Here is a 23,313-nt window from a genome sequence, read left to right as displayed (position 1 = left end):
TTCAAAATGGTTAAACTTAAGGTCTTACAGTGGTGTATTGACAAGTGTAGGTTAGTCAAGAACACGTGTCCCGTTGCTATAAGGCGTCGCCTTTGTCTCCCCAAGCTGATGGCTCACAAGTACAGATCACAGTAAGAAATACACTGTTTCCTACCTGACGTAGAGAGAGCGTTTCTGATTGGTTCGCAGGGACCCGGACCCGGAGCTCATGCTGTGGTTCATCATCTGCTCTCGTAGGTCATGGATTTTGGCCTCAAATCGAGCGTAATCTGGGAATGGAAACGGAGGTGGCAAATTTGGTTCTGTGCCTTCAGCAAGTTAGAAATACTGCACACTCAAGGCAACCCTTCGTCCCTGCTGTTGGTCCCTTTGCCAAGCCACGGGGAGATGCACAATGCAAGAATGGAGGAACACAGAAGGTTTACTTTCATATTATTTATTTGAAGACATTCACCAGAGGGAAAGAACAAACCAGTTACTTCCCAAAACGTAACTCAAAAACATACCACCACCAAATCCCCAATATGTGAAAAGTCCATGGGGAGGAGGTGGGTGTTTTTATAAATGGGCTATACAAGGTATCCTTGTTGGTGATGGAAATGTTTCCTGTCTTGACTGTGGTCGTGGATACAGGTACTTGCACATGTGATAAAATGACACAGAACTCACTACACACACACACACACATGATTACAAGTAAAGCTGGGAAAACTGGAATAAACTTGATGGATTATGTCTATGTCAACATCCTGCTTGTCATAGCATGCTACAGATTTCTAAAATGTTACCACTGGGAAAAACAAAGTAAAAGTACACAGGATTTCCCCGTATTGCTTCTTACAACTGCATGTGAATCTATAATTATCTCTAAATAATAGGATTAATTTAGAAATGAGAGGGTAAAAAACCCCAAAAGTTCACAGGATTACCAATAGTATAGGGGCTGAGGTGAGTCTCTAGTTACCCCCAGCCAGATAGACCAGAGTATCAAGTGTTTGGTGATGAACTGTGTAAAAAACGCCATTTAGGGCTTCCCTGGTGGCGCAGTGGTTGGGAGTCCGCCTGCCGATGCGAGGGACATGGGTTCGTGCCCCGGTCCGGGGGGATCCCACATGCCACGGAGCGGCTGGGCCCGTGGGCCATGGCCACTGGGCCTGCACGTCCAGAGCCTGTGCTCTGCGACGGGAGAGGCCGCAGTGGTGAGAGGCCCGCGTACCACAAAACAAACAAACAAACAAACAAAAAAACGCCATTTAATTTTGCTAAGTTTTTCCTCCCCTGGGGGGCTCCTAGAAGCTGATTACTTGGGATCATACCTCAACTTTGCCTTATAGCTTTAATATAAAACATCACATGCCAAACTTCATCAATTCTAATACATACAATATATTTAAATCAGCTTCTCAGGAGATCAGGGTTCGAAAACAGTAAATCTATTTTAGAAATATTCAAAGAAAAAACATATGGGTCTAAAAAAATCAAGGAAATATAATTATTAAAAGATGCTATTTCATCACAGGAAAAATTTTTTCACCATATCAATCCAATAAAAAGAAAGAAAGAAAAATAGGTTTTAAGACACTCCGTAAAGCAATGAGCATAGAAAAGGAAATGGCTTTTGAAGTTTCCATGTTCTTGATCCCAACTTGGTCTGTCACCTCCCTGGCACAACTGTGTCTTGCTTTCGGAGAATTTAAAGCATGAAGAATTTTCACAGAGGTCCTCAGTACATTTCAGAAAACAATGTGATTTTCAATTCAATTTATCCGTAACTTTTCACAAAAACAGGAATGACTAAATGAATATAATACAAGATGATCTACTTACAGTGTACTTCAAATTTTTTATAATAAAAAGTTCCATTAAATTTAAATTCAATTTACTGAATATCTGTTGGCTGTTGTGGCGTGGAATTTCATAAAGAAAATGATTTGACCTTAGTTTTCAATGATAGACAACAATGAATTCTGAATGTTAAATATTTTTAAAGTTTAGTGCTCTACAGACAACCCTAACTGACAGGAAATTTCTGGTGTTTAGGCGAAGTCTGATATTACCTAGATTTGGAAGACTTCCTGTTCACAACTTCTCTTTGAATAATTAAATCCTAAATGTTTAAATAAGCCGAATACCTATTTAACCTAAAATCTATTAACCATAATTTAAGATATTTATTTCATTTCATTTTAGCAGAGAGAGAAAACACTTATTTACAGCCATAAATATGATGCTACATGCAGATTTAAATCATTCTGAGCAAGTCATATTTTCTTGCCATCCTATTAATATCCAATTAATATTACTGCCAGCCACATGGCAGATGCTGTGCTCAGGGCTTCATAAGCATTATTTCATTTCTTATTTAAATTACAAAACGAAGTCCATGGATGTTGTAAAAATGTGAACCATACAGAAAAACACAGAACAAAAAATGAGCGGTCCCCATGCCCCCTTCTACTCTCTCACTGCTGTCCTTCCCTATAGCGTAGCCTATAGGTACATAGCTGGCGGGTGCTGGACTTCCGCAGACATTTCTCAATTCATTTGAATATATACATACTCCCACACACATATGAGATCTTAATTATATATTATGCTCATGTTTTTTCCTCCCTTTTTAACAGTGTAACTTGGATCTTTTCCTACCCTCTCTCAAATAATAAGTATCATGTTTCTTAATACCCTTAATTACATTCCACAGTTTAGACTATAATTTATTTAACAATTCCCATATGACAGCCTTTGGTGTCAGACAGGGATCTTGGTGTACGTGAGCACATCCATGGCAGGTCTGTACAGCACCACAGCATGAGTATCAAAGCTTTGCACAGAGTCACACAGCCCCCATCAGCATTTTTTGGAGAAAATAATCTAGCCTGGAACACAGAGCTGGAACTCTCTGTTCCTTCTGAGCCATGCTCCACACTGTCACTAGCTAAACACCATGCATCGCCCCTAAGAATCACTCAATCTGCCATCTGTTCCCAGGACAACCCCTCTACCATTTGATGACTTTATTATCATGACAAAAACCTGAACTCCCACCTCCAACCATCTCCCCCCGCCCACCGAAACACCTAATTCAGTGCCAGTCCTCGACTACATACCGACACTTTGCTACTTTACTGTACTCATCACACCAAACTGCAGTCATTTGCGCCGTTGCTCACCTTCCCCATTAGATTGAGTTCAGCAAGCCTTTCCCTGTTCCTAACCTAGTGTCTGGTATGCAGGAGGCATTTAATAACAGGTGCTCAATAAACATTTTCTGAATGAATGAATGAATGAATAAATAATGAACGAGGAAGTGAGAGGAACTGAAATGAATTCAGTTCTAAAATGCCTGTAGGACTGAAATTGCCTGTTTTCAATATTAAGGTTTTTTTTTAAATGTAGAAAGACAAGATGCTTCTCCTCTAGGACTTTGGTTTCAAGGCTAATTATTCTGCCTAATTTCAAGGCTTTACTCCTGTCTAATTATGGCCACTCCCAAATCCCACTGTTGTTTTTACTATTCTCTTGGCAGTCTCTATGCTCTCCCCATCTCAGCCATGTCATACATTTTGGAAACAGTTCTCTGATACTTAACTTGTATGCCATCAGCACTTTATTAGGCTCTTCCTGTGTTCTCCTTACTGTATGGCTCATTAGATCCCCAAAATGTTTTCTACCATCCTTTTGAAATGTTTATTCTGCATCGTATTCTATGGTGTTTACATTCTCCACTGTGGATGGGGAGGTATTATATTGTGTGTTGTATTGTATTGTATTGTATTTGTCTTAACTGGAATCCATCTTGTTCTCAACTTCTCCACTTTGACAATCATGTTAAACACAAATCCTGTATTCAAAAGTGTTTATCCCTCTTTGCTCCTTTTTGAAAAATAAAGTTTTACAAGTAATTTCATCAAAGCAAAAACAATAAGATCTGAGTTTACAAATATAAATGGTGTGTGTGTATGCATGTGTGAGAGAGAGACAGAGACAGAGAGGAGAGGGGCTATGTCTCCAGCCTCTCATAGTTAAACAAGTTTAAAGTTAGAAATGCTCTAGAAATAAACAAGAAAGTAGATACATAAATTGTGAAGTATGTCTTCTTTATGCTTTACAATAGTATTGAAAACTACATTTTCAACAAGTTAAAAATCTAACACTACCACGTCCATTTAATCTTAATTCCCTCTTCTTTCCCCAAATGTTTCATTCACATCCATGCCCTCCCCTTTGGGATATTTTCCAATAAAATCCTAACACTCAGGAGAACATTCTAATGAGATTTTAAAGTGCTCAATCTTTATATATTCTAAAGGAAAATTCATGTTTACTGAACTGTGCACCTGCAATAGACTACTTTCTGTGCTACATACTTAAAAATTATGTTATTTCTCCTAACAAAGCTCTGAGGTAAGCATATTATTTTAGAGATGAGGAAACAGGTTCAGAGAGGTTAACTAACTTCACCAAAGTCACAAAGCTTCTAGGTAACAGAGCTCCTTGGACATGGAGCTAGCATTCAACCCTGGATCTCTGTGAGGTCAGTCTGTCTCCATCACATCTTAGTACCTATTAAAACACCACAATCTTCCCTTAGAACCTAAGGTCTCCTCAATTCTCTACCCCTCCCTCCTAAAATCTCACTCTCCTTCCTTTCACCTACTGTATTATGTACATGCTGGTCCTCTCCTTTATTGTCCCATAAACTCCTTAGAGAGTGGGTATGCCTCACTCATCTCTGTTTCTCCAACCTCAAGATCTATCATTCCTCCTTCCCTACACATGGGATTGTACTAGGTGCATGGCATATAGTTTTGAAAAAGAACCTAAAGGAGTTTACTTCTTGAATGGGACACTGACAAGGAAATTAAGCAGGATAATGCTGAGGTGGGAAACTGCATTAAAGAAGCAGGACCTTAAGTCACTATGGAAAACAGTATGGAGGTTCCTCAAAAAAATTAAAAATAGAATTGCCGGGACTTCCCTCGTGGCGCAGTGGTTAAGAATCCGCCTGCCAATGCAGGGGACAAGGGTTCGAGCTCTGGTCCAGGAAGATCCCACATGCTGTGAAGCAACTAAGCCCGTGCACCACAACTACTGAGCCTGCACTCTAGAGCCCGCAAGCCACAACTACTGAGCCTGCACACCGCAAATACTGAAGCCCGCGTGCCTAGAGCCTGTGCTCCACAAGAGAAGTCACTGCAGTGAGAAGCCCACACACCACAACAAAGAGTAGCCCCCGCTCACTGCAACTAAAGAAAGCCCATGCACAGCAACGAAGACCTAGCACAGCCAAAAATAAATAAATAAGTTAATTAATTAATTAATTAGAAAAAGGATTGCCATATGATCCAGCAATCCCACTCCTGGGCATGTATCTGGACAAAACTCTAATTCAAAAAGATACATGCACCTGTATGTTCATAGCAGCACTATTCACAATAGCCAAGACATGGAAACAACCTAAATGTCCATCAACAGATGAATGGATAAAGAAGATGTGGTACCTATATACAATGGAATACTACTCAGCCATAAAAAGAATGAAATAATGCCGTTTGCAGCAACATGGATGCAACTAGAGATTATCATACTAAGTAAGTCAGAAAGAGAAAGACAAATACCATATATCACTTATATGTGGAATCTAAAATATAACACAAATGAAACAGAAACTGACTCACAGAGAACAGACTTGTGGTTGCCAAGGGGGAGAAGGTTAGGGGAGGAATGGGGTGGGAGGTTGAGGTTAGCAGACATAAGCTTTTATATAGGGATAGAAGGGATAAACAACAAGGTACTAACATACAGCATGGGGAACTATATTCAATATCTTGTGCTAAACCATAATGGAAAAGAATATAAAAAAAGAATGCATATATGTATAACTGAATCAGTTTGCTGTACAGCAGAAATTAACCCAACACTGTAAATCAACTATACTTCAATTTTTAAAAGTACAAACCCACTGGAAAAAAAAAGAAATATTACCTCTGGTTAGTTCTTTTTTCCCCTCTATAAATGATAAGCCATATTTTTTTAAATGTCACATTCTTGGGTATCGAAATCTAGTTGTTCCTGACTAGACATATTCATATTAGAATTATATCATTTGCTTTCACTTAGACACGATGAGTAATGATAGTAGACAGGGTAGAAAATTTGGATTATGTAGATATGGTCAGAATCCTGGCTCTGCCATTTATTAGCTGTGCATTACTGTGAAAGTTGGGCTCAATTTCCTCATAAGTAGAACAGGAATTATAACTGTACCTACTTCAAGACATGCTGGGAAGGTTACAACAGAGAGCTGATGGACCTAAAGGGTTGGCTCTTGGTAATTACTGACAATTCCTCCTGTTAATTTTCACATGTAATTCAACACCTATTCTTGTTCACTGCTTGCAGAAGTCATAACCCCTTTCTGTACCAGGTAAAATGGAAAGCTGTGTCTGCTCCCAGTACCCTCTAATACAGCCTTACTCTGCCTGTTATGAACTGATGTCTCTACCAGGCCAAAGAGCAATGATGGCCGTACTTGGGGACACCTGGCACCAGTGTGGAACTACTCACCTACTGGGCAACCACTAAATGGCTCCTCAGGGACCTCTCACAAATCCACAGTGATCTGGAGGTCAGGAGAATGATGCCCAATACCAAAGCTGCTGCCTTTTTCAGGAATATTAGTAACCTCATCCATCGGTATCATCTCAAGGCTTTAGCTACTGATGGACACTTGGATGGAGCAAGGGCAAGGGTGTGAATGCCATGTGCTACACATGAGAGGGGTCTCTGCCATATACCTGCTTCCTACACAATTTGTCAAGTGTGAACAAGGAGACCCAGAAGCAAATTCACCCCATCATCCACACAGGAAAGGAGGCACTGCCTCCTGTGAGGAGACTGGGGTTGTTTAATGCAATAGGATTAATCTGCATAGATTAAAGCTGAACAACTGCTCACATCTTCAAGGCTCGGATGCCAGCCTTGTGCCTGAGAGAAGAAAATAATAAGCTCACTGCGTTAGACTACAGCATGAAGCCATGGGCATGTCATCCTCGAAGTGAGCTGGTGAGTGGCACACCCTCCACAGTTGTGACCTCATCCAACTGTCTCATGATTGTCAGCTACCAGAGGAAGCAGTGAGCAGAGTAGGACAGGGAACTTTAGGCTGGGAGGCCAGCTTTAAACCTTAATCCTGTCGTTTACTACCAACACGGCCATGGAAAGTTTCTGAGCTTCAGCTTGCTCATCTGTAAATTGTGAGATTCCTCTCACAAAGTGGTGTGAGAATCAAAATGAGATTTGACATGAAGCATTTTGTAAATGTAAGATAGTTGTTTCTGTTGTTACTGTGATGGCCCCTCTTAAGACAAATGCATATCCAGTCCTTAGTCACACTAATGGGGACAGTAGCATCCTATTCCTATTTGCTCATTACGGATATGTGTGCAGCTTTAACAACAACTGGTAAATTACTGGGCTGTAAGCAGGATTCTGTACATCCAAGCAGAACAGGCTGCTTTCCTGCCAAGTTATCCACTTCCACACTCCAGGGGAAGCAGTCTGAAGAGATCACCTGCTGCTCACCCAAGAAGTGATGCTTTTACTATACAAACCTGAGCTAGAAGTCCTTGGTGGCTTATAAGCTAAGGAAGCCTGAGCTTTGGGGCACCTTCCAATAGGGTTGGGGCAAATATCAATGGTGTGCAGTCTATTGGAATCACAATATTGTTTACCTGGACATGACCGCTGTTGTCACCAGGGCCAGGTAGAATAGTTTATACCTATTATTAGCATAGCACCTGCTCACTGTTCCAGCAATGAGATACAGGTGAGCAATTGTAAATGTTGCCATTTCTTTGGGGGAAATACCTTCCTTCATTTATTCAGCAAACATTTCTTCAGGGTTTATTACATGCCAGGCACAATGCTAATTGCTAGGGATACTGAATCCACTGGGCAGTTCTTTGCCTTAAGGAGCTCATACACAGGCTCGTACATAGCCTTTAATTTTCTGGTTCTTTGGGGTGAGTATAAAAAGAGCATCTGCCACTTAGATTTCCGCTCCTATATGTGAATCAAGCACTTTCTAAACAGTAATGAGATACCTTCGAAGAAGCCAATACAGTCAAATACATGTTACAATGGAGAAACTGAGGGAGGTTAAATCTTTGTGAAAGACTGTACGGTTACTGGTAGAGTGAGAAGAGCAACTAGGGTCTCAAAGCCGTACCCTGGAATCAATGTTCTGGATTTGAGTCTTGGCACTGAGTGATGTTGGGAAAATTCCTCAACCTCTCAGAGATGCTGTTTACTCCTTTGTAAAATGGGGAAATCTTTTCTGCACCTATACAAAGTTGTTCTGAATATCTAATACAATGTACTTCATTTTCATCTTTTTAAGCAGTATTGATTTCAAAAAGCAGTGCCAATTAATAATAGTCCTGGGCTTCCCTGGTGGCGCAGTGGATGGGAGTCCGCCTGCCGATGCAGGGGACACGGGTTCATGCCCTGGTCCAGGAAGATCCCACATGCCGCGGAGCAGCTGGGCCCATGAGCCATGGCCGCTGAGCCTGCGCGTCCGGAGACTGTGCTCCGCGGTGGGAGAGGCCACAACAGTGAGAGGCTCGTGTACCGCAAAAAAAAAAAATAATAATAATAGTCCTGTTTTTGGAGAGGGTGGACTCAAGACTCACTCAGATTTCACAAGCTGACATGTATGGGTGTAAAAGGGGGAAAATGTTAGCCTTATAATCAATGTAATATGATAAATAAAAGTGCTTAAAACTAGAAAATTCCAAACATATATATTACTGCTCTTTCTCCACTACTCTTTGTTTTTGCAAAAGATTATAGACAATTGTACTTTAAAAATTAAAAACTGTGAGACCATACTGAAAAGTACATTCTTCAGAAAAATATGAGACATGTTATTCTCCACTAGACTCTTAACCAAATAGGCATGTATAGGAGGATGGCCATAGAATACTGGTTATGTCTCAAGCCCAAGAAGCAATACTGTGTCAAAATTCTTTTGTATAATGAATGATACAAAAATAATTCTATTTACTTGGAGCTCAGAAAAGAATCAAAAGTTACCATTTCACCACCTCTTCTTTTTTCTTTGCCCTGAAACTTCAGAGTCAGACAGGCACAGAAGAGGCCCCACCATGCAGACTTCCCTGCTGGCGCAGTAGTTAAGAATCCGCCTGCCAATGCAGGGGACACAAGTTCAAGCCCTGGTCTGGGAAGACCCACATGCCGTGGAGCAACTAAGCCCGTGCGCCACAACTACTGAGCCTGCACTCTAGGGCCCATAAGCCACAACTACTGAGCCCGTGTACCACAACTACCGAAGCGTGCATGGCTAGAGCCCGTGCTCTGCAACAACAGAAGCCACCTTTATGAGAAGCCTGCGCACCACAGTGAAGAGTAGCCCGCACTTGCCGCAATTAGAGAAAGCCCGTGCGCAGCAACGAAGACCCAACGCAGCCAAAAAAATAAATAAAATAAAATAAATAAATTAAAAAAAAAAAAAAGAGGCCCCACCATGTTACATCAAACTTTAGAGACAGCTTTAGAGCTTTCAGACTCCAGCTGTTTTTCAGGTAGTCATGCTGGGAAGGGCTGCTGTTTTTATAGACTGCTATAGAAGACTAGCTTCCCTCCCATATGTGTATTGGCATGCCCAACTGCCATCAAGAGAGCTAACCTCTGGCCACTGGAAGGATTTTCAGCCTGTGGATCTCCACAATTCTGCCTAAGGATTTAATTAGCCTTTTACCCCAACTCCTGACTTATCTCTCAGGTTGCATCCTGCTTCTGTGTTAAAGTGGTGACATGGAATTTTCCACTACCGAAGATTTACAGATGTTTGGCTTACTTCTTATCCAAACTACTGTGTGTGTGTACGTGTGTGTGTGCACGCGCGCGCTGTGTGCGACACACAGAGAGAGACAGGGAGACAGAGAGACGAAGAGAAAGAGATAAACAGATTCAAAACTAAATTCCCTAGAATCCAACTATAACTGGGAAACCTAGACAATAGGGTGAGTCTGTTATCTTTTCTGAACTCCACAAAGTAAGAGATCTCCAGCACTGAGCATTAAGAACTTAGTTATAGATGCCATGAAGGCAAGACATTGTCATGCTTTTTCTATATCCCCAATGTTTGGAACAGAGTGTGACACATAGTTAACAATTAGTAAATGCTAATATAAATGTTTGCTAAATTGGGCAAGCTAAATAAAGACTTCTGGGGAAAAAAATGATCCTTTTTCTAAATCTACTACAATGTAGATCAGACCTTTTAGAATAATTTTTAATAATATACTGAATTAAGACATGTTGTTTCTCTCTCTCTTTCTCAGTAGAATTGGGGTCATTTGTTTTGACCAGAACAAGTTTTTGCACATCCTGGCTGGAGACCCTTTAAAGAGGTTTCAGGAAATGCTCAGGAATTCTTTAACGTGTGAGATGAAGTATGTTTTATAGACAAACAACAGTCTGAATCCCCAACCAGCTATTTCGTACAATATGTGTGTAACTCTGAAAATCAGATATATCAAATTTCAATTTGGCTTCATGCCAGCTTTGTTTTATGGATTCATAAAAGCAGATTTTCTTTGATTATCAGGATTATTGCAAAGTGGAGTCAGCACAGAAACTTTTTGAATTTGGCAAAGCCTGTGTCTTCAGGCAACTGGGAGTAGCCTGGTATAATTTTTTTCTTTTTAAAGCTCTGAAATAAACAGGTTTCAACTTTAAATCTTAAGTTTCACAGGGTGGATTTTGTGCAAGTTATTCAACCCAGAAAATACCTGGTTTTCTCATATGTACAACAGAAAAACACCACCAGCCTCATCAGATTGCTTGAAAATTAAATGTGATAGCATTTGTAAATGGAAAAGAAAAAAGACTAAGGTCTCTTGAAGCTTTATATTCCTAATTTATAAAATGGGGATAATGTTCACACCCTGCTTATATCACAAGGTTGTTGTAGGATCAAATGAAGAAACAGATATAAAGATGTTTGATAAACTGAATACCATATAAAGTGATGATAACAATTCATAACAATATAGCCTTTTAAAAATTTCCATTCTGCCTGGAGTATTTCCTCAGTATCTGAAATTTGTCCCCAAAGCTGTGAAATTTGATTTCTGTCTTGGCCATGGAAATAAAGCCACATAGGGCATCATGCTTAAGAGAGGAGATGTGAAACTCTGAGGGGAAAATGGAAACTTCTGGTATCATTAGGGCCTAGCTGACAATGGCAATTCTCCCTGAAGGTTTTGCTGGCAGGTTGGGTGAAAGGCTCAGAGCTGGGATGCACAGGCTGTAGTTTAATTGATGTGATTCATAGCTAATGGTACATCAGAAGAAGGATCAAGGAGCTGTGCCTTCTAATTTAAGGCAAAATGCTTAAGACTACATCCAACCAGATAAGAAAGGCTTCCTTGGCAAATACAAATGTTAAATCTTTGCTGGATTTGTCCTGTTCCTTCTTTTGTATTAAAATCATGGAGCTAGAAGCTAACATAATAATGTTCAAGCTTCCTGTGTTCTTCTGCAGTAATAATCAGTTAGATCTTGCCCAGTGAAAAGGATGATATTCTTGCCTAATTATAGACCAGGGTAGAGAAAGAAGATAAAGCAGTCTGGCTCTAGAGGTAGGCAGGTTGGCAGACCTCCTGGATATGACATAAGGAGTACAAATATCTGTCTTGCTTCCACAACATTCCTATCAGATTTATCCTTTAATAGCATCTTGAGAAATACATATACATATTATCTTGGAGGATAACCCACCATTCCTAGATAAATAGAAGCACAACAGGAAGAACACTAAGAGAAAATGGAGGCTTCGAGAGGCTAGACAATTCACCCAAGGTCACACAGCAGAGCTGGGATTTGAATCCAAGTCTAGTTCCAGCCTCAACCAGCTTTTTTCACTACACTGATACTACACTTTGCCCTGCAAGCGACAGTGCTATTCCCTCTTTTGCTCCTGACATGTACAGGCTATCTGGCTTGGTCACCCTAAGTAACAGTTAATAACCAATTTCTGATACAGCTATACATTCATACCTACAGTGAATTCTATAAGGCAGGCTGGTAAGATCAAAACGAAAAGGCTTTGTTTGCTCTCCGATACACTTCCCAAACGAAAGTTTCTCAATATGTCATTACTGTGATTCTGGGTTTAAGATTCGAAGTCAACTGCAAACCATGGCTCCTGTTGGTGCAGGTTCACCAGACTTGGGGCTGACTGCCAGGTTCACTTGCTGCCCTCTGTCTAAGGAGCACTTACAGGGTTGTGGGGAGGCAGGAGATGCTCAGGAGAGACAGCAATCAGCCCTGCCTCCGATACTGCAGAATCTGCAGCGATTTCGGGCATGGATTCCCAGGAGCGGCTGCAGAGAGCAGGGCCATGTCACTGCATGAAAAATAAGGCTGAGAGTAGGAGCACTTCATAAATCTAAACTTACATAATAGACTGTGGGGTTTTTTGTCTTTAAAAGTATTTCTTTCTTACTTTTTTGTTGTTAAAATGTCCTTTTTATACTTAAGAGGCATAACCACCAAATGTAATGTATAGTGCTTGTTTGGCTCCTGATTAGGAAAAAGAAAAATTTAAGTCATTATAAACTGCGTATTAGATCATACCAAGAATTATTGTAAATTCTGTTGGGTGTGATAATAGCATTGTGGTAATATAAGAACATGTTCTCTCTTTTTTCTTTATAGTTTCTGAATACTGTAGGGATGAAAAGAGATAAATGTTGGATTTGTTTTAAAATACATCAGGAAAGAAAATACTTTAGGTGCTATATGATGCAAATTGGCAAACTTGACCATTATTGAATATGGGTGACAAGTACATGAGCATTCTTTGTAAAATTCTAATTTTGCATATGCTTAAAACTGTTCATAACAGAAACATTTAAATTGATTATTTAAAAAGATTAAACATCCTAATTGAATAAAGTTAAAAAGCTGGCAACATCACATCAGTCCTCCTCACTAGTATAGTGGACAGGGAATGATAGGGCCTGGTTCCTCCGGCTCCTGCCCCTGGGCACCCCTGCATGTGTCGCTCTGAGCCCTGGTTTGCTCATAGTACAACAGGTATAGTACACCTAGACCTAGCAGCAATTTGAAACTTCACTGAGGTAATAGGCATGAAAGTGCTAGGCTGCTCAAATGCTACTGTTCGGTCAGCAAACATTTCCTTATCATCAACCATGGCGAGGCTCTGTGCTAGACACCAGTGATAAGATGATTAAAATGTGGTCTCTGCACACAAAGACTTTTCATTACTGCTATCTAATGTCTACATTGATTTCCACAGTGACGGCAATTCCACAACTAGCTCTAGCTTCTAGTTTGAATACTGTCTACAATTCTTAATAAAGGCAAGAAGGTCCCTGCTTAACTCCCCAGCTCATCTTTTTCTTAACGTCCCCTCTCTTTTGGTTTCTTCAGATTCTAGCTTTCGAGATTTCCTCAGTTCCATTCTCTTCCATGCTGTTCCTTCTGCCTGGAACACCTTTCCTATTGGTCTCCATCTGGCTTCTTGTCTTTCCCATCTGTCTTCAACATCATGTCCTCAGACAGCTCGCTGACCTATGATAGGTCCTTCACATGCAACTGATATTACTCCTTTGCAGTACTTCACATACATGAAACTAATTATCTGTAAAGACTTGCTTATTATTTGTGAGGCACACGGTAGATGCCTGAGAAATGTTTGATAACTGACGGAGTGGAGCTGCTGGTGTGACTATTCCTCCTTCATCCTGGCAAAAAAAGTGATCTAGCCATTTTGAAAATGTTGAAACTTTGATAAATATGTTCTATCCCTCCATGACTCTCCCACTAAAAGAATTTTCATTTTCCAACTGAGGTAAAAGGAAGAATCGCCAAAGATATGAATTGAGAGAACTATTTATCCTCCACTTCTTTCTCATCATAATTATCTATTTCTGAATCCTAAAACCACCTAGCTAGATTCGTCTCCAATCCTGATTACCTTTAACTTCTTGAGATGCTACGTGTGTTTCTATTTATTATTAAGTATTTTATGGCATGCAACCAGAAAAATCACATAATGGGAAATTACCCACAGCCCCCAAACACACAAACAGGAGCTGAACAGAACTTCAATTGTTACCAATTTATGGTAACAATTTCATCCTCAGTTTAGTTATTTTTACGGTGCAGAAAAAAATTATTTTGCTTATTTCACTATTTTTTTCCTATAAAATTGTTCCCCTGATTTTTGGCAAAATATCTATGAGAAAGTGAAGGTCTCCCTGGGTGTAGAGGAAATTGAAATTGTCACTTAAGAAAGGACAAAGTGTTACCCTAAACTGTCCTCTGCACAATATTGTCTGCTAAGAAATGGGAACTCTAAAACAACGACAATATGGAACCACTGGGTGGCTTAAGGGATATATTATATTTGTCACTTAGCCAGCAGCATTCTGATGAAGAGATGGGACAGTGACAGTAGAGAGATCAGAATCCTGGAGGTCATTTAGGGGCCTATTTCAATGGTCCAGGTGAGAGATGGTGAGGATAGTGGGAGTGGAGAAGAGGGGACAGACATTTGGGAGGTGTAAAGAAGAGGCTTGGCTGCTTAACTCAATGTGGCATATAAAAAAGAGGGCTTCCCTGGTGGCACAGTGGTTGAGAGTCCGCCAGCCGATGCAGGGGACACGGGTTCGTGCCCCAAACCGGGAGGATCCCGCATGCCGCGGAGCGGCTGGGCCCGTGAGCCATGGCCGCTGGGCCTGTGCGTCCGCAGCCTGTGCTCCACAGCGGGAGAGGCCACGGTGGTGAGAGGCCCGTGTACCGCAAAAAAAGGAAAGAAAGAAAGAAAGTGGAAGTGTCCAGGGTTTTAGCTGGAGCAACTGACTGAGAACAGAAGAGGAGATGCCCTTGAGAGAGGCAAAGAAAATGACATAGAGTTCATATTGGCACACTAATTTTGAGGGGGCATCATTACAGCTCAGTGTTCTCGTGCCAGACTTTCTTAATGCTACTGACTGGGAGTACAGGGAGGTAACATCTTTAACAAGTGAAGTAATTTTATATAAATTAGATAACTTTCCTGGGTCTATGGAACTGTTATAGATGAAGACTGTGCTGCAACTACAGTGAGACAGTTGTGTGAAACACATACTAAGCTGATCATTCTATCCTCTAGACCTATGGAAAAATGAGAAAATAATAAAAGTAAGTAACCATTAAAAGTGACTTTTATGCACAAATAAATAAAAATATGCTATGGGAAAACTGATCCCTGTAGAACTGAATCAGGCAAATTTATCTTCCTCTTGATTAATAATTTAAAAAGAAATCCCAAGGCTGCTGCCTCTGGAGATGTAGGAGTAATTCTTATAATTAGACTCTCATCTGAACCGTGAGGGTGAGGATCAGAAAGCTGACTCAGCCCGGTGTCAATTATTTGCAGCTTGCACAGTGAAAGGCTAAAAATTTGGAAGCTGTAGGATGACTGAAGTCCAATTCTGGGGGTTGCTTCAGCGCAGTCACATGATAAGTATTTACTGGCAAATTTCTTTCAATTAGTATTTACTGGCAAATTTATTCTCTATCTCCGTTAGTCTGGGCCCAGAAAATATCTGTGGGACTTGCTTTGGGGTGGAATTTTTATGCTTCCAATTCAAGAAACAGAAATCAATGCACTCCAACAACTTTCCTTTTTATGTAAACTCAAACAGAGCTGGTCTCTATGGATCAATCCAAGAAACTGCCCTTTTTAATACAATCGAGTTATGTTTGCGCTACTTTAGAATGAATCAACAGATCTACGGAAACTCGCAAGCCCACTCTGGCCCACAGAGAACTGCAACAGGCCAGCAGGTCCTAGCTGGCCCCTTCCGGATTCATCAGGACACAAGAAGGTGTGAATAGAACACCTTTTACACAGAAGCTGGTTTTGACCAATTGGCTATGATTGGAGGGTCCAACGACTCCTTTCTCAGGTTCAATTAATTTGCTAGAGTGGCTCAGAGAACTCAAAGAAACATCTTCCCAACTTTTACCATTTATTATAAAAGTATATGATAAAAGATACAGCTGAACATCTAGATGGAAGAGATAAGTACAGAAAGCTACGTGGGAAGGGGTGTGGGGCTTCCATACTTTCTCTAGACAAGCCACTCTCCTAGCACCTCCATGTGTTCACCAACCCGGAAGCTCTCCAAACCCCGTTCTTTTGGGATTTTATGGAAGCTTCATTACAAAAGCATGATGGATCATTAACTCCATTTCCAGCCCTTACCTTTTCTCAAAAGAAAGGTGGGTGGGGCTGAAAATTCCAAGCTTCTACTCATGGCTGGTTCTTCCTGGTAACTAGCCTTCATCCAGGAGCCATCTAGGAGCCCACCCAGAGTCACCTCATTAGAACAAAAGAGACTCCTTTCACCCAGGAAATTATAAGGGTTTCATGGAGCTCTAGGTCAAGAACAGAGGTCAAAGACCAATATTAGAACAAGAGATGCTCCCAGTATTCTTAGCACTTAGGAAATTATAAGGGTTTAGGAGCTCTGTGCCAGGAACTGGGAGCAGAGACCAGTACACGTTTTTTTCTGTTATCTCACACTCCTGTAGGGACTTGAATTCATGCTTTTCTAGCTCTGCTAAGTCATTTTTCACTAACCCATCTTTCCAGCTCCCAAAATCTTGTTCATATTTCTTACATGTGTTGTCAAGACTTACTTCTTTTTTTATCTCATAGATTTATACCTGTTTAAATTACTTGTTACTTTGATGGAATTTTGGAAAGGAACAGAAATATATGCAGGTATTCAAACTGCCAGGTTTAAAAGGAAGCTCAAAATTTATGTTCAACTCTATTAAATTTTTTTTAAATAAATTTATTTATTTATTTATTTTTGGCTGTGTTGGGTCTTTGTTGCTGCATGCAGCAGGCATTCTCTAGTTGCAGCGAGCGGGGGCTACTCTTCATTGTGGTGCACAGGCTTCTCACTGCGGTGGCTTCTCTTGTTGAGGAGCACGGGCTCTAGGCATGCAGGCTTCAGTAGTTGTGGCATGCAGGCTCAGTAGTTGTGGCTCACAGGCTCTAGAGCGCAGGCTCAGTAGTTGTGGCGGGCTTAGTTGCTCGGCGGCATGTGGGATCTTCCCGGACCAGGGCTCAAATCTGTGTCCCCTGCACTGGCAGGCAGATGCTTAACCACTGTGCCACCAGGGAAGCCCAACTCTATTAAATATAATCTTAGTGTTTTCTTGCCATCAGTCTATCGTCCCAAGATCACATAGACCCCAGCTCTGTCATTATTACATGTTCTGTATTTCTGAACCTTGCGACATCTGCAAAAAGTACAGAAGACCTCAAGAGGAGATAAGCTAGGATTCATTTATTTTCATATCTTTCATTCAGCAGTTATTAAAGTTTTTCTATCTTTCCAGATTGACATAGAATTATTGCATGAATCTACCTATCCACCCACTTAAAAAATGTGCTGGGGATAGAAATAAAGGATTAAACAATCTAATCCTTGACTTCAAAGAACTCACTATTTATTATGGAATATAGGCAAGAAAATAGATAATACTAATAAGCTTGTTAAGGCATAAACAAGGAACTGTATCAGTACAGAGGAGAGGTTCCTAACCCAGCTTGAGAGGAAGTACAAAGAGGATGGTGTTTGAGAGACGGTAACACCAAGACTTAATCTTAGAGGATGAGGAAGCACTGGGTAGGCAGAGAAGACTAGATGTAGGGGTGGCAGAAGGCAGATGAAAGCAAAGGGAGCAGCTGTGTAAAGGCAAAGGCTCATGCCTCTTTTGCCGCTAAAGAGGAGAAATTTCTCTCAATCATCAGAAAGTGCAGGACAAAGGGGACCGAGTCACCTTTTGATGAGCTAACTTGATGTCCGTGTCCTTCCAGGAGAAAATGAAAAGCAGCCCATTTATAATGAGCTCTTTGGCTCTTGAATTACCAAGTAAAACTGAGGTATCAGCAACTCTTGGCTGAGTAAGAAGCTTGCTAATAGAACCCCTGCATTAGTGGGAAGGGATTAAAAGGGCTTTGATAAGTATAAAAGCACCGTGTGAATACACAAGATTATTCTTATTACTACCACATTGCCAACCACCACCATCGCCAGGCTCGAGGCGCCCTCTACAACTTATAAAGTGAAGCATCTTCTCTGTGGTTTGGAGCAATGGCAACCTCCTGTTTTCGAGATTACACTACAGTCATGTAAGATGTCAGCAGGGTGATGGCTGAACAGGACTTCCCTGTACATTTCTTTGCAGCTTCATTTGCAACTTTTAAAAGTTAAAGAAAGAGAAAGAAGGAGGAGAAGAAGGAGAGGAAAAGAGGAAGAAGGAGAACAGCAGCTTTTTAAGACCAAAGATGGAGAGCATTTTCTCTGCATCTCTATTCAGGGCTGCAATAAACTGAACTCACTGTACTGCTGCAGATTACTAGAAACTTAGAATCCAATTAGGACGGTGCCATGGGCCTGGCAAAAGGGTAGATTAGAGCGCTGGCACAACCCTGGGGCTCAGTGGCAGGAGGCTGATTGGGGAATGTAAAGCATCAGCCTCTAAGCATAGAAACCACAGTAACAATTTTTAAATGTACTTTGGATAGTTAGCATTTAATCAAAATCCACTGTGAGGCAAGGTGTCTTCCCTGCTGGACATTCTATTTCTAGTTCTGCTACCTGGCTCAATCACTAGCAGGTAAACATGTCCCACCAGCCCCCAGCTTCTCCCAGCTCCTATGCGTCCTTGGTGCTAGAAGGTAGATGGTAAGAAATTCTAAGGCATGGTTGGGAACGGAGTCTTGAAATCATACACAATGAATAATGCCATCATTAATGACTCAGGGCATAAGGAACCTGTGGAGTGAGAAACTGTTTTTATGCAAAAGATTATCTGGATATTTGGACAAAACTAAAGTGAGGAGGCAGGAATAACCAGTACAAACTTATTTGGCAAGAACTTCAGTCCTCATTTTTCAGAGATTCAATTTGTATGCTGGTCATTTTCTCTTGTATTTGATTCCCACACTTTTCCTGCTCTGTTTTATATATCAAAAGGGTTGACTCCATGCAAGTTACATTGCCTAGGCTCCCTTCCTAGGCCAATGGGAGACACTGACGGAAAACTGGAGGGCTGGAGGAAGGGAGAAGCCAGGGTGTCTCTCTCTTCTCTCTGTTTCAGGGGGCATTTCAAGAATGTCTATTTTTCCTCCATGATTTCTACAGATGTTATTTCAGGGCTCTGTTAGCACAGACTTGAAGGTTTCTCAGTGTGATCTTGCTCTGGCTATCTTTCATCAGAACAGAGAAGAGTTTTCTGACTTCATTTAAACATGTTAGTGGTTTGCTAGAGAATATATTATTTGACTCCAGTGATCTTGATTGTCTGTTAAGGAAGCAGACCCAGACAAGACTGTTAACACTGCCATCCTAAAACCACTAGAGGGCTTTCCTGGTGGCGCAGTGGTTGAGAGTGTCCGCCTGCCGATACAGGGGACACGGGTTCATGCCCCGGTCCAGGAAGATCCCACATGCCGCGGAGTGGCTGGGCCCGTGAGCCATGGCCGCTGAGCCTGCAAGTCTGGAGCCTGTTGCTCCGCAACAGGAGAGGCCACAACAGTGAGAGGCCCGCGTACCACCAAAAAAAAAAAAAAAAAAAAACCCACTAGAAAACACACTCAGTAGGTAGCACCAGTGCGCCAAATTTTAATTATAATGCTTGTAGTAGGCTGAATAATGGCCTCCTCTCCAAATATCCATATACTAATCTGCAGAACCTGTGAATGTTACTGTCTATGGCAAAAAGGACTTTGAAGGTGTGTGATTGTGTTAAGGAACTTGAGATGGGGAGATTATCCTGGATTATCTGGGGAGCCCTAAATGCAATCACAAGGGTGATTAAGAGGTAGGCAAGAACATCAAAGGAGGAAGTAGATGAGACAACAGAAGCAAGAGGCTGGAGTGATGTGAGGAAGGGATCACAAGTCAAAGAGTGCAGGTGGCTTTCAGAAGCTGGAAAAGGCAAGGATTCCCTGTAGAGTCTACAGAGGGAACCGGCCCTGCCAACACCTTGACTTCAGCTTAGTGAAACATTCCCGATTTCTGGCCTCCAGAACTGTAAGACAATACATTTGTGTTGTTTTAAGCCACTAAATCTGTGGCACTTTGTTATAGCGCCAATGGGAAACTAATACAATGCTCTGAATATATACAGATTTATATATTGCTTTAAAAATGCCACATCTTGGCTATCAGCAAAATAATTCCAACCATACATGAATTCTAGCCTGCTATAAAAATCCTTGAGAGGTATATAAAACTTCTTTGCTTCAGATATCGCAGTAGATGTCATGATGTGCCCCTCAGATGTCCCTTCAAGATTGAAGCACTTACTCCCCCAGCTGTCCCTAGATGAAGAAAGCGGCATCACCCTCAGTAACTCCTCCTTTCTGGGGCAGCCTACATGGAGTTCCTGGTCAATGAAGGGGTGACAAGGCCCAGCCCCTTTATCTCAACTCAGGACAACTCTACAGGGCCATACCTTCACGAGTCTCTGTTGAAATTACATCAACATCCAACTTTTCCTTCTGCCCAATCCTACTCCCTTCCTCTGCATTTTGATTCTGAAGCACTCCCAATAAATTTGCCATCTGCCAATTTCCACCTGAGTGGAGCTCTCCCAGGGACCCAACCAGGAAAATTGATTTATCTATATTTAGTCAAAAGCACTACCTACTTAGTTAATTTCTCTTTATATTTGATGATAATTATCAACCCACTCTCCTATAATACATCAAACTAAAAAAAATAACTTAAAAGAATGCAAGACTCTCACAAAAGAGAATATGACCATTTACAAATCTCCCTCAGCTGAGGCCTTAGGTGCAGTGTGTTAGGGAGTGAGGATGGAAGAAAGCAGCAGGAGAGGGATGAAGACTGGCATGTCAAGCACTGACACTTATTAAGGAGTTATATAAGGATGAGGGATGTGCTAATGTTTCGTTCTCACTATGGCCCTCTGAGACAGATGTTACCTCAGTTTTACAAGTGGGGAATCTGGGGCTCAAAGAGGTTAACTAATACAGCTGGAGAAGAGTTGAGCCCAGAATTGAGTGCAGCATTGTTTGAATACAGTGACCATGTCTTTCCCTGCTATCAGGAGTAAGAATTGTTCTGACAGAGGTAAGGGAGATAGTATAAGGAGTGTTTCTCTATTACCTGCTGAAGAAGATCCCTGGGGGAGGTCTGTGCAGGTGAGGATATGCTGCTGCTGAACACACAGGAGGAACCAACCCTCCAACTCCCAGGAACTCGGGCAGCACTTGATCTTCTCCCTCAGGCATGCTAACACTCTCCTGGGCTTTCTCTTTTCTGGATTCTGTGAGGAGCTTTCCCACCTCAGTGCTTTTGCCCTCCACCTGGAATGCTTTCTTCCTGTTCCACCTTTCCTTCCAGGTCCAGCTGAAACGCTGTCTCCTTTGAGCCTTCTTTGATCGCCCCAAACAGAAACCGTGTCTCCTGCCTCCAAATGTCTATAGTATTTAGTATCTCTATTACTTCTCTGAGGGTTATCACATCAGATCCCCAGTATTGTAGTTACTTATGAATGAATCAAAATTTCCACACTGAACTGAAACCTGAAGGAGAGTTGACTAAGAAACAGTTGAACCTCCCCAAAACAGCATAAAATTATTTGTCATAATATGTATTTATTGCTTAAAGTTCTCTAGAAACACTCAGTTCTTCACATTTCTATTTCTTTTTTTTTTTTGCGGTACGTGGGCCTCTCACTGTTGTGGCCTCTCCCGTTGCGGAGCACAGGCCCAGCGGCCATGGCTCACGGGCCCAGCCGCTCCATGGCATGTGGGATCTTCCCGGACCGGGGCACGAACCCGTGTCCCCTGCATCGGCAGGCGGACTCTCAACCACTGTGCCACCAGGGAAGCCCCTTCTATTTCTTTTAATAGGTAAATGGCCTGCCTGCAACATACATCTTTTATCCTTATCTGCATGGCCAACTCCTCTTTCTTTAAAATTCAAATTCTGTGCTCCTTTTAATAGCAAGTCTTCTCTAATCTTGCTCCCTTAAATGGAATTAATCATGCCCCTTCTCAACTTGCTCTATATATCTCACACATATATTCATTATTGCATTTATGACACCTTTGTAATTGCTTGTATGATTGTTGTAGTGGCCTCCCCTGCTAGGGTAGCCCTCCATGGAGGAAGGCATTATGTCTTACTTTAACTCTGTGCACTCAGCTCTTACTAGAGTACTTAACATATAATAGGGGCCCAACAAGTGCCCACTGAACTAAGAACAGAGTCTGAGGTCAAAAAAAGTCTCAGAAGGGGCTTCCCTGGTGGCGCAGTGGTTGAGAGCCAGCCTGCCGATGCAGGGGACACGGGTTCATGCCCCGGTCCGGGAAGATCCCGCATGCCGCGGAGCGGCTGGGCCCTTGAGCCATGGACGCTGAGCCTGCGCGTCCAGAGCCTGTGCTCCGCAACGGGAGAGGCCACAACAGTGAGAGGTCCGCGTACCGCAAAAAAAAAAAAAAAGTCTCAGAAGGAACCCCAGATATACATACTTATTGCCAGGATGACCAGGAACAAATTACTTAACCTCTCTGAGTTGGAAATAATGCCAACTACAATTACAAGACTATGGTGAGGATAAAAAAGATGACACATGTGAAAGAGCTGCACAAAGTGGGGCCCAGGAAATGCCCATTCTCCTCATATTAAACTGACAATTCATTTGTGACCAAATTGTTCATGCTTTTTATGTACTCAAGGGCTTAACACAGCCTTCTAAGCTAATTCGGGACAACATAGTATCTGGAGTAACCCTTTTGTAGAGTTTCTTTGTTACTAATATCTGTTAATGGAGGTGATGATGAAGAAAAAGAAAGATAAAGAGCTGGAGGAGGAGGAGAAAAAGGAAAGCACCCAGTGTACTCAATTTATTCTAATTAAATTACTAACCAGAAGGAGAATGCCCCAGGAAGTCTAATTTATAATGCTGTTTGGTTCTAAATAAAGAGCACCTAACAGGGAGACATGTAAATCCTGTTTCCAAAACACACTTCAAGGATTAGGTCATGTTTGGTCTAATGACCAAACCTCGCTCCCCACCTGGCTCAGAGTTACCAAGGTCACACTGACAGTCTAAAGACGTGGCTTCTGGCTGGAGAAAGCTGTAGTGAACTATCATGGGGGTACTGGCACCTTTGCAGAAAGCAGGAAACCAACCACCTGAAATCTACACGTA

The 23,313-nt window shown here is 41.7% G+C and overlaps 1 protein-coding gene across 6 annotated transcripts in view; it reads right to left on the bottom strand.

The window, feature by feature from the left end:
• Positions 1 to 23,313, bottom strand: part of DLG2 (discs large MAGUK scaffold protein 2) — a gene marked incomplete at its 5' end in the record, with an annotated part of 938,475 nt that overhangs the window by 146,318 nt on the left and 768,844 nt on the right. For all 6 annotated transcript variants that reach the window (XM_082659633.1, XM_082659629.1, XM_082659630.1 and 3 more), the window contains one exon: positions 155 to 269. In XM_082659633.1, coding sequence (XP_082515759.1) covers positions 155 to 269 — 115 coding nt within the window. The remainder of the gene's footprint in view (positions 1 to 154; positions 270 to 23,313) is intronic.

Source organism: Grampus griseus (genome assembly GCF_964374135.1).
Source record: "Grampus griseus genome assembly, chromosome: 8".
Taxonomy (NCBI): Eukaryota; Metazoa; Chordata; class Mammalia; order Artiodactyla; family Delphinidae; genus Grampus; species Grampus griseus.
The sequence above is the reverse complement of the archived record's forward strand: the minus strand, read 5'-3'. Positions and strand labels throughout refer to the sequence as shown.